Source organism: Spermophilus citellus, assembly GCF_964194105.1.
Source record: "Spermophilus citellus genome assembly, chromosome: 7".
Classification (NCBI taxonomy): domain Eukaryota; kingdom Metazoa; phylum Chordata; class Mammalia; order Rodentia; family Sciuridae; genus Spermophilus; species Spermophilus citellus.
Window position 1 is genome coordinate 39,570,187 of NC_138188.1, and position 12,594 is coordinate 39,582,780.

At 31.9% G+C, this 12,594-nt stretch overlaps 1 protein-coding gene across 3 annotated transcripts in view; it reads left to right on the top strand.

Moving 5' to 3' along the window:
- TRPC1 (transient receptor potential cation channel subfamily C member 1) overlaps nt 1-12,594 on the top strand; it is a 104,465-nt gene that overhangs the window by 12,056 nt on the left and 79,815 nt on the right. Inside the window, exons 2-3 of one of the 3 annotated variants that reach the window (XM_081302419.1) lie at nt 3,001-3,155; nt 9,041-9,142. The exons of 1 other annotated variant lie outside the window; for it this stretch is intronic. In XM_081302419.1, the coding sequence (XP_081158545.1) occupies nt 3,001-3,155; nt 9,041-9,142 (257 nt within the window). The remainder of the gene's footprint in view (nt 1-3,000; nt 3,156-9,040; nt 9,143-12,594) is intronic. One more of the 3 variants, XM_081302417.1, reaches the window with a different exon arrangement.

Genomic DNA, 12,594 nt, shown 5'->3' on the forward strand with positions numbered 1-12,594 from the left:
AGGCCTGTGAACAAGGATTGGCTTTTACATTTCATATAGTTAATTTTTTTTAATTTAAAGAATTATTTTATATCACATGAAAATTCTGTGAAATCCAAATTTCAGTGTTTATAAACAAAGTTTTATGGGAACATATCCACATTAATATGTTTACATGTGATCTATGGCTGCTTTTGTGCTAAAGGTGCCTGCTTGAGTCATTGTGATTAGGATGTCCTGGCCCCAGAGCCTACTATATATACTATCTGGCCCTTTTTCAGGACAAGTTTGTGGATCCCCATAATGGAATGTAAAGTATTATTAAAATAATATAAAACTTCTCTAGGATGAGATTCCAGTGTGCATTTAACTCAAGTTCAGTTGTTCAAAAGTGATTAGGTGTTGTAAAGAGAGACTCAAGGAATAGACAAGTGCATGTATGGGGGCTCAGTAGAGTGAGGAAAGTAAAACATTATGAAAAGCAGGAAGTGAATGGTTGGTCTATGTGAAACCAATCTGGGTTTACTAACCGGTACTAAATGGAAGTTAGGCTTCTACTTCTCACCACAGCTGGGAACAGGGGTCCTGTTCAGGTAACTGTTGGCTGGAACAAATACTAAATTCTTTTGGCACCCATGAGTTTCCTTAGGCAGGCACTAAGGATCACAGTAACTTTGTTACTGTTTCCTTCAAGGCTTTATAGGCCAAGGTTGAGACTTGGTGGAGAAGAGATCCCAGAGAAGCTTGACTTTGGTCAAGGAGAGAATCTTTTTCAGCAGATGTATCAGTTAAGAGGCCATTTCCTTGTCCAGAAGAAAGATAATGGATGAGTGACATGTACAAGAAAGATAATGGATGGGGATATGTAGATGAGTATGTGTGATACTTTGGAGAGGGGACCAAGATGACTTGCTGTTGAATTGGCATACTCCCTATGGAATGGATTGAAGAAAGCCTTTTCCTTCACTGAATTCTTTGACAACCATCAAGTCAAAACACTAAACAAACTATATTGCATTTCCTTCTATAAATTTTTAAAAAACAAAAGATGAATGCCACTCTTGAAAGCAATTTCTGTTTAAAATAAAATGCAAAATATATTTTCTTATAAACACAGTCATGTTGAATTGTATCCCATGCTGTGTTAACTATCTTCTTGCTGTGTATTTTAAGTTTCCCAACTTCTTTTATGTGTACACTCATCCTAAAGTTAAAACTATTCTCCTTTAACATGCAGTCCATCTTAAATGACTTGCAAACATAAACTTTGGAAATGAAGCAATATTTAAAAAGATAATGGCTGAAAACATTGAAGATTTAATGAAGGACAGAAATTCTTCTCTTTAGAAAGCTTAGTGAGTCCCAAGTAGAAGTAATAATCCTCACCTAGACACAGAGTGATAACAAGGAAATACAGCTGAACTTTTATTTCTTAGTTACATTTTCCTGTTATTAAGACATTGACATAAATTCATCTGCGATAAGGTTTTAAAATGTTATTTTCCAGTAATGGTGAAATATATTTACTGGTCTGTTTGTTTGATCACTGTTGATTCAACTTGTGACTAAGAGCATAACTTTGTGTCTACTGTTTCTGTAATGGAGCTTTAGTGCCTAAATATTAATTTGTAGTAATATGGGGAAAATACTCTTTTGTGATTAGTTTTATTCTGGAGTGAATTAAGGAAATATATTTTCAAGAAAACTACTCTTTATCTTGTTTTGGAATATGTGGCAACTGTAAGATCATAGATTAAAAGTAACAGCAAATTTTATTTGAAATTAAAACAAAATCTGTTACCTTTCTTATTCACCCAGTCCCTAAGTCTTTTCTCTTTCTGTATCATAAAATCACATTTCTTTTTTCTTCTGATTTCTACTCTAATTGTAATGCTTCTCTGTTTCTTATTCATAGATTTTTTAAGAAACAGACTATATTTATAAGTCACCTAAATAGTTTATTCATAAATAAAGTAAAATGAGGCACTGTAATTGTGGCTCAGTGGCAGAGCGCTTACCTAGCACAGATGAGGTACTGGGTTCAATTCTCAGCACCACATATAAATAAATAAAATAAAGGTCCATTGACAACTAAAGGACTATTTTTTAAAAAGTAAAATGAAACAATAAGCAACCCTCTTGCTTTCTTTCTCTAATTAGCATTCCTCTTTTGATTTCTTGCCCCAATCCTACTGTGTATTTTAAGTTTCCTAATTCCTTTTATGTATACATAAAATAGGCCCTTGGTGAAAATAATTATTCTCATTTTTCCACATGGGTTATCTGTTTTGTTGTAGGCTACCATCGGTTAGAAGGCAGTCTACCTGCTTCTGACAGATCAAGCAGTAGTTCTAGTCCTGCTTTAAGTTTTGTGATCTCAATGTTGCCTGGTCATTTAAAAGTTTCATCATTGAAGGCTGTGTGTGTGTGAGAGAGAGTGTGTGTGTGTGAGTGAGATGGGAGGAGAGGATTTTCAGGCAGTTTTACCTCTTACTATACATATACCATACTTATATATTCATACTGCTTTTTCAAAAGTATGCTTTCCCTATAAAAACTCTTTGTTATATTTCTAATTATTACTGAATCTCATTTTTAACCATTGTGATGTATGAGTAAATGTGTATATAAATTTGAGCTATAAAACTTATTCTTTTAAACTTATTTTTCTAGCTGCCAATCTCTATTTTGGGGCGTTCTTTGCTAAATTGTTTTACATATCTTCTATAAGCTTCTTTCCTTATAACCATCCAGGTCAGAATTTTAAACTAATAATTATTATTTCATACTGCACAATAAAAAAATTTTTTTACTTATATTTTACATTTGCTATTGGTGTGATTGTTATTTTATCAAGATATAAATTTTTACCTAGGAAATGTTCACATTTTCTGTGCACACTTTCTTATACTAAAATGAGTTTAGATATTTTAAATCTTTTAATTCTACAAGCTAAATTATTCTTTACAGTCATTCTTATATTTCTTGGATATTAAATTATGTTTGTATATTGTTATTTAGGTGACTATTATATGGTTAAAAAGATTTTGGAGGAAAACAGTTCAGGTGACTTGAACATAAATTGCGTAGATGTGCTTGGGAGAAATGCTGTTACCATAACTATTGAAAACGAAAACTTGGATATACTGCAGCTTCTTTTGGACTACGGTTGTCAGGTACAAGGCTAGATAATTTTATCCAGTAGCTTCTAAAAAATGTTAGCTATACCATGTTTTTACCTTTCCTTCTAGTTTGCTTTCTTCTTTTTATTTTCTACCTTTCTTTTTCACTGTTTGTAAGCCACTAAATAGTTTAAAGAAATCAAAAAATGACATTTTATGAAGAATAATTTTTTGAATTGGTTTGTCTTTTTCATCTTAACTCTCATTTTCCCCTACATCCCATAGAGCTATATTAACATGAATCATTAAAGATGATTTTGTTTTTATTACCTGTATCAATCCTATTTTATTATTTACCTATATATAGGACAAATGTTTTGAAGTGCTAGGAGGGTAAGTTTTTATGTGCCCCATGTTATTTACAATCATGTGAATGAAATAGACTGGTTTACTCACTTTCTCTTTGTTTGAAATGTAATGTTTACTTATGTATGAAAATGAAGATTTTTTTTTAACTGAAAAAAGACACCTTTCTGTTTGTCTCATATCAGTTCAGGTACAAAAGTAGGCATGTATGTAAATTTTGAAGAATTCAGTTTAGAGATGCTGAAAGGAAATTTAATAATAATATATTTTCCTTTCCTTTTTTGGTTTGCTTCTGATGGGACTTAGCACATGGATTTTGGCTCTTTTTTTCCCTTAACGAGCATACATAGATATACTTTTTAAGTCACATCAGAAAGCACTCACAGCATGTTTTCTAAAGGCACATACATATTCTGTATAATCTCTATTTTATCTATTCTAACATGGTACTGTGTCTACATTTATATTTGTAGAGTACAGAAATTGCTTACCCAGGAACTTCAGCTATCCAGAATACAACTAGGAATAAGAAAGAATAAATAAATATCTCTGACTAGCCAGAGTAGGTGTGATGAAGTTTCTAAATTAAGTTTAATTGTATGAATACTTCTGGAGCCCCCGTTCAAAATCTTTTTTTTTTTCTCATTTTAGATTCCATGTCAACAGACTTAATTCTTAGTTTTCCAATCCAGAGAGAATTCAAGGGGCAATAGAAAGGGGGCACTAGAACTACAGTGGAACAAAATGGGACATGGTTCTTCTGGGATATTTTATAAAGAGGTCAATAGCATTACATTTCTGATCATCTCTGAGAGGAACTATGTATTAGAATGATAATTAAAGTTTATAACAATGGCATAGACTCAGCAAGAAAAAGTTAAATTATATTCAGTACCTATTGTTTTAGAAGAAAGAAGAATATATTTATGTAGTACTTATAAAAGCAGAAGATTTCCATCAAAATGGTTTCAATTTTAGTTGAACACTTAAAGGCATAAGCTTCAGTTATCTAGAAAATAAAGATGTAAAGAAATTCAGTCCCTGATAATTCTGGATAAAGAGGTATTATGGTTTAATAATTTTGTGTTTTTACATATATGGTTATATGTATATAATGATTCTGTACTTCATACATGTTTCTTTCACATTCTTGATCATATTCAAACATCACAGTTAACTTATATAAATGGAATCTTTTATAGATCAGAAAACTGAGGCTCATAGACTTTAATGAAATGCCCAAAGTTCTAAAATTACTAAATGCAAAACTAAGATTTGAATTTACTCTTCTGACTACAAATCCCATGCTCTTTCCAGTTCACTATCTCCTCTCGAGGTTACCTCATTCTCATTCTGTCAGTCAACAAAAGTTCAAGGCCTTTGCTTGTGTGTGATTGTGAAAATGAATAAGCAAACTATGGATTCTGCACTAAAGTATCTTCAAATGAATTAGACAAAGTGCATATGAATTATAAATCAACTAAATAATACAAAGATGTATTTGATAAGTGTTGAGTGGTAATAATGCTTTATTTTTATATGTTGTTTTACAGTTACAAAATGCTTTCTTGTGCTTATCTTGTGTTATATCAATGGTTTTCAACCAAATGATTTTGCCAAGGAACACTTGGCAATGTCTGGAGATATTTTTAGTTTCACAGTTGGGGGGGCAGATTACTAGTGGTATTTAGTGGGCAAAGTTTAGGATGTTGCTGAACATACTCCACCACAGAGGACAGCTACCACAAGAAAAAAAAATCCTGACCCCCAAATATCAATAGTGCCATTCTTGAGAAAATCTATTTTATACTTAAACTCTTGAGGCTCAATATAAATATTTTAGAAATAGGAAAGACAATGATCACTATGTATGGAAGCTATCATTAAGTATTATTTCATTGGAAGAGCTTAGCCTTGAAATATTAGTGTTCTAACACTTATGTAGCACTATACCATGAGTAACCTTATATATATTCACTTACTTAATCCTCTCAACAGCCCCAGGACGTAGATACTACCATCATCCCCGACTTATAGAGGAGGAAACTGAGGCTCAGAAAGATTAACTTGCCCAAAGTTATTGTATATGATAGACCTGGTATTTGAGCTTAAGTTCTGGCTCCATAGTCTGTGCTCTTACCTAATACCCTAATCTACTCTCAAATATTTCTAGGTGGATAAGGAACAAAAGATGTATAGAAGGACATAAATAAAGATATGTGCAATGTATATTCTTGAGACAGCCTTTTGGAACAAAATATTTGGGTTGCAAAGTAAAGGGAATTACCAGGAAAAGTAACTAAAAGAAAAACTGATGAAAAAGGCATTTTATCCTAGACTGAGGAATCTGGGTTTTATGTAATAGATAGTGGGGTATTATTAAGTGATTTTAAAGAAGGGTATGCTATGTGTCCAGTAGTATTTTAGAAAGTTAAATCTAGTGATTGAATTTAGTATAGATTAGAAAAGTGGAGAAGGGTATAGCCTGCGTGAGTAGTTATGTAGTAATTCAGATGTGAAGATGTTAAAACTAAACTAGAAAAGTGGCTCTAAGAAGAATAGTTATTACAAGAAGAAGTAAGACAAGACAAATATTAGAGATATATGAAAGAAGAATTGAAAGATTTCTTGAGTGTTTAAATCTGGAGGGGAGAAAGGAGGAGTTGAAGATTACTTGAAAATCTTAAACCTGGATGACTGAAAGAAGGATGAAAGAAAACTAGCAAGTTGATAAATCAGGCTTGGTGCAAAGGAAAATGACTCCTGCTTTTATGGTTTTAGCCTTATCTTTTGAGGACTATCAAGCAGTTCCCAGCAGTCACAGGTGAAGATTTTTATCTTATCTTCTTGATAAGAGATAAGATCAAGTTAAGTTAGCAAAGAATAAGGAACAATTTAAAGTTGTGAGAGGTGGGAGCTGGAACCAGTATTTTTTTTGAGGGGTGGGCAGGTTGCACATTCCAGGGATTGAACCAGAGGCACTTGGCCACTGAGCCACATCATCAGCCCTATTTTGTATTTTATTTAGAGACAGGATCTCACTCAGTTGCTTAGTGCCTTGCTTTTGCTGAGGCTGGCTTTGAACTCTCAATCCTCCTACCTCAGCCTCCCAAGCCACTGGGATTACAGGCAAACACTACCACGCCCAGCCTGGAACCAGTATTTTTACCAATGGAGGACCATGGTCTTATAGAAGATTGGAGAACATTAAATAGGATACTAAGTTGGAAAATTAGGTTTGGAAAGGAAATAACTAGCTTCTTACTCCAAGTTTAGAGGAAAGAGTATGGGAATTGTTGAAAGACAAACTCTAAAGTGAGAAGGAAGATAGGGACCTCATAAATACATAATGACATTTGTATTGAAGCTATTTTAATAAGGAATTGTCAGATGTCTGAGAAATTGGGAAACAACTAGCAAGGATATTTTGTATTCTTGTATATATTTTGAAAAGAATTTAAAATACTTTCCTTCATAACAGCCACTATTTATCAAATAACATTGTTTGTACAGAACAAATCAATGGTAACTCCTTATTTACATGACATTTTTATACAAATAAATATTTTATAGCTGAAGCTTATCCTTTTAAGCATTGAGATACATAATATAAATATCCTTTACTAAGTAGTATATCTGAATATAATTTAACTATAATACCATAAATTGGAATAATTGAGAATGTAATCATTTTACTTTGTTTCATAATGTCTGAAACTATTAACATGTTTGTCACTATGTCATATGTCTTCAGACTGCTGTGTATTGAAAGTGATTTTGCTACACTGCTATTTTATTTATTCACTAGCCAACCCCCCTCCCCTTTGTTGATTTTAACCTAGCTGTTCCCTTACGCAGTAAAGATCTGAAGGATACTTGGGAAAGCCAGATATCCATTATTTAGACAACTCTAGAACTGCATGCTTATACCTATACCTGTTTCTTCTGGGCAGTAATGCCCACGAAGTTATTTGTGACAACTCAGTAAAAGTTTGTGTGTGTGTGTGTGTGTGTGTGTGTGTGTTAAGTTGTGGCTGGATCAATGGCTATGTTTCAAATGGTTGAGATTGCCTGGCATTTGATTTTGAGAGCAACTATAATAGTTATTTTATGGTTGAAATTTAAAACCACGAATGAAATATTTATTAGTAATGGGTACAGGGTTCTTTTTTGTTTGTTTGTTTGTTTGTTTAACTTAATATGCTAAAACTGAAGAAAAATGTTTACAAACCAGAAGAATAATGCTAAGACTTGAAGTCAAGGGCTATATAGCCCAATGAACCCTAAATTATTTATTTATTTATTTTTTACATGGTGCTGAGATTGAACCCAGTGCCTCATACATGCTAGGCGAGTGCTCTACCACTGAGCCCCAACCCTAGCCCCAACCCTAAAATTTTTAAAGGAAAAAAATGATGGATTAAATTTCACATTTGGGTAAGAAGTTTTTTCTAAGAGAGAACTTGGGTGATTGCTAATGTTGAATGGGGACTTCAGCCCTTTCTTCCTGTGTATAGTAGTATTTTTCAATGTCCAGGTAAAGTCTGCCATTTTTAGCTCTATTTTTGACATTTGGATAAAGTGGATAAAAGCTTTATTCTTTTCAGCTATGAGAACTATTAAAGGTCTGATATAGTTTCATTCCCCAGAGCAATAATGTTGATTTATTTAAATAGTAAAGATTATTACAGTTAAAAATGAACAGATTGAAAATAACCAGGGCATTTTAAAAAATTAAATCATTATTTATTTCCATGTTTTCCTTCTGTCTTTATGGTTTTCCTTAAACAAAAAACCCAAAGAAACCAAATTCTGTTGTCATGGTTGCCAACAGGACTACAGACTGTTACAGAGAATCAAAAAGTTCTTATTTCCTGTGAATCTGTTGACTTTTCCTCCTGTCAGAAGTGGGTCTTCACAATGAGCTCTAGGTTGAAAGTAGAACTATAAAATCACTTCTTTTTCCTGCCCTTTATATACTTTGGCAACTTAAAATTCTTTGGGTTTATACTTGATGATAGTTACTATTAATGCCAAATTTGTACAACTTTATTCAGCCATTATGTTTCGAAGATAAGAAAAGAATGATCTCCCTTTTAAAACATTTTTACTTTGCCCTGTTCTCATGATTGCATTGATAATGATCATTTTTGTTAGACTGAACATAATTCTTTGCCTGTAATAATGGTTCCTATCAATAATCTATAGATTTGGAACATTAAGATATTTTTTTTTTTTGGTCCGCAGTTCAAGAGTAAAGGTCTTGAAAAAAATTTATCCAACTTTAAATACTGCATGGATCAGCACTGCTCCGATAGTAATCCCTTTGATTAAGCATTCCTTATTTTACCAACTCTTAAAACCAGAACAGACAGTGTGTATTGTAGTACACAGAAGTACTGCTAAGGAAAGCACATGTACTATTTGTACAGTTTTAATTTTTGCAAATTCAATATTACTGTATATAATACAGTTTAAATTTTAAAAAATAATTTTATTTATGAATTAGTAAAAAAATAAATAGTTTACCTTTTTATCTTCCATTTTCTTTTTTAACTTTTTTTTTTTTGAAGTCCGCAGATGCACTTTTGGTGGCAATCGACTCTGAAGTAGTGGGAGCTGTTGATATACTACTTAATCATCGACCAAAACGGGCATCAAGACCAACTATAGTAGTTAGTACTCTTAAATATTTATTAATTTGGATTTTTAAACCAAAGTAGATCTCCTGCTCCATTGCCATTTTTTTCTTCCCCCAAATTTGTTTCGTTTTTTTAAAAAGTAGATTTTTTTCACTTGTAAAGTATTACCTTAAAGTAAGTAGGCATTTGCAATAATAATTAGTATTGCTTTCAGGAAAACTTTTTAAAATTAATTGATATTCCCATAATTTTATTATAATGGACACTTTTAGTCTAGAATATTCTGCAGGTAATGTTGAAAATATAGGCTAATTTCTAGATAGACTTAAGAATTAAATGTACACCATAAAATTATTCAGTGAAACTATAAAACTGGAAGACAATGTAGATGAATATTTAACTGATTATGAGTAAAAGGATTTTTTTTAAAGCATAAAAATAATGGACAAAAATTACAGTGAGATAGTCTTTGGCTGTTATATACATTAAATTAATGGAATCCAAACATTAGGCAAAATTTAGAAAATGATGGAAAACTGGCAAAACATACTTGCAGCAAATATCTCAAATTAGTAATATATGTTTTAATATTAGATAAATTAATGGAAGACATCAAATCATATTACAAAATGACAAAAAATTCATAAAAAGAAAAATAAAATGTTAAATCTTACTGATAATCAAATGCAAGATACTAATTTTTGCTTATTAAATTACAAAAAAATCCCCCCCCTTTTTTTTGAGATAGGATTTCACAATGTCGCCTATGTTGGTCTTGAATTTGTGGGCTGAAGCAATTCTTCTCTGCAAGCCTGCCTACTGAGTAGCTGGGGCTACAAGCATGTACTTAGCAAATATTTTTAATGATAATCATTGATGGCAAGGAGAAGTAGAGGTTTATGTGCTGGTGGAGGTATTTTGGAAAACATTTTGGCAAGATGTGTCAGAAACAAGAAAGCTGTCATATTCTTAGTGTTTTCTCCTCTAGAAATCTGTGAAGGAGATTGTTAAAAAATGGATAAAAATGTTGATTACAGTTTTATTTATAGCAGTGAAAAACAATGCAATGTGACACAAGTCTAAACATTCTAAAAATAGCTCAGTGGTAAGGGCTTGCTATGGATGTGGGAGACCCCAGGTTTGATTCCCAGCACCAGGGTGAAGAAAATAAACATTTTAAAAGAAGATAGGAAATGTAAATAATTATGTGTACACACAGTGAAATATGCAGTCATTAAAATACTATTTTAAAAAGAACTTTTTGAGGGGCTAGGGTTGTGGATAAGTGGTAGAGCACGTACCTAGCACATGCACATGCGAGGCCCTGGGTTCGATCCTTAGCACCACACAAAAATAAATAAAATAAAGGTATTGTGTCCGACTACAACTAAAAAATAAATATTTTTAAAACAAACTTTTTTGGGGCTGGGATGTGGCTCAAGTGGTAGCACGCTTGCCTGGCATTCGTGCGGCCCGGGTTCAATCCTCAGCACCACATACAAACAAAGATGTTGTGTCCGCTGAAAACTAGAAAAATAAATAAATATTTTAAAAAAACACAAACTTTTTGAAATATGTAAATTTATGATATATTAAGTGGGAAAAAATGGGGATAATGAATTATACATGTTATTTGATCCAATGTTAAAAATACTGAATAAAAGACTATCTAAATGTAGCAAAATTTTCATTTCTTGTTGCTTGAAAAGTATATTTTTTTCTTTAAAATATTTTCTTTATTGCCGTTTAATTAGGATAGCATTAATAATCAAATAAATACTAATTTAAAAATAAGATATATGTTTTAAAATTCTATCATTTACTATTGATGAGGGTAAAATGAAACAGTTTAAATAACTGCTGGGAGTATAGATAGGTTATACACAGAAGAAAAATAATGTTTTAAAAAATAATTATAAATTTGTAGCAGACTATGTGCCATGATCTGAGAACTGTAAGAAGCTCTGCCAAATTTCATCTTTTATCATAATTGAAATTTTTTACTTTCATTTAGACTTACAAGAATGTGACTTTCTGGGCTGGTGGTGTAGCTCAGTGGTAGAGGCTTGCCTAGCATGTACAAGGCCCTGGGTTCAATCCCCAGAACCACAAAAAATAAAACACTATAATAAAAACAAAAATGTATGACTTGCTGCAGAGGATATTACCATCTAGTTTAAGTAGTGGTAAGAAACTAACAGGAATAAAGAAAAAAGAACTAAGACTATATATAGTCCCTATCCAAAGGACCAGAAATATCTGGAATCTTATTGAATTTTCTGCCATTTATCCTAAAGTTACTATCATATTTTGGTCTACCTGTTCTTCCTGGCCTTTCAACCCATTTCCTTTCTTGAGTGGCAGTGTGGAGTGGAGTGCACTAAATATCGAAACCCCTGACTAGTATTATCTTATCACTGTTACCACTGCCAGTTTAAAAATCTTAGAGTTGCATGGCTTTGGCAGTCCTCACCTAGTCAGTGTAAAAACACTGTCTACCCCAACAAATGAAGGTTATTCAGTCTTTATCTAAATACTTCCAGTGTCAGCAAGATCATATTTAATAGCCCTATTCTGCCAGACAGGCAATATTAAATTTTTTATATATTTTATTTTACCACTTGAATAAATTCATTCTCTATTCTTGACTTGTCAAAATTTTATTTTCCCAATTGGCTTTCAAATACAGGTTATTTGATAATACATAGACTATGTTACAAACAATGAACTTATGAATATTAATCTTATACATGTCTTAATAGTGTTTTTCATATAGTTAAAAGTGTTTCATAAGAAGCATGAGGACCACTTTTCTCTTAGGATTTTTCTGTTAGGACTAAATATAATTTTCTTCATGGCCAATAATGCAGTAAGAGGGAAAATGGCTAATTTTAGGTTTCTCTGTAATTGTTAAATTCATTAATTTGAAGTCTTCAATAAGTAATTGGGAAGTGTCTATACAAACGATTCATAAAAGGGGAAAAACAAAATTTAAAAAGTATATTGTAAAACATTAAAATTTACTAGTAATCAAAGTAAAGCAAATTAAAATTTCATAATGATGTTTTTCATTCATAAATTATAATTTATCTAACTTACCTAGCACTGGTGAGTAAACTTTAGGGTAAAGTGAATACTTTTTAAATATTATTGGTAATATAAGCTACTAAAAGAACTGTGATATTAATCATTAGGAGTGTCAAAACTGTTCATGGTCTTTAGATCTATAATTCCATTTTGTGTTGGAGTGTCTGTGTTAATGAGATAATCCTAAATTTGCAAAAACCTGTTTTCATAAAGATGTTTGTTATAGTGTTATTTAAATTAGCAAAATATCTTGAACATAGTTTATGAACTTCCTTAAATTGCATGTAAAATTCTGCACATTAATTTTTTTCCTTGAAGATCCTGGGCTATAGCTTTATAAGATTATTAAAAATTGTCCTTGACCTTTGAAAAAGTAAGAATTGTGTTTTTAACTACTG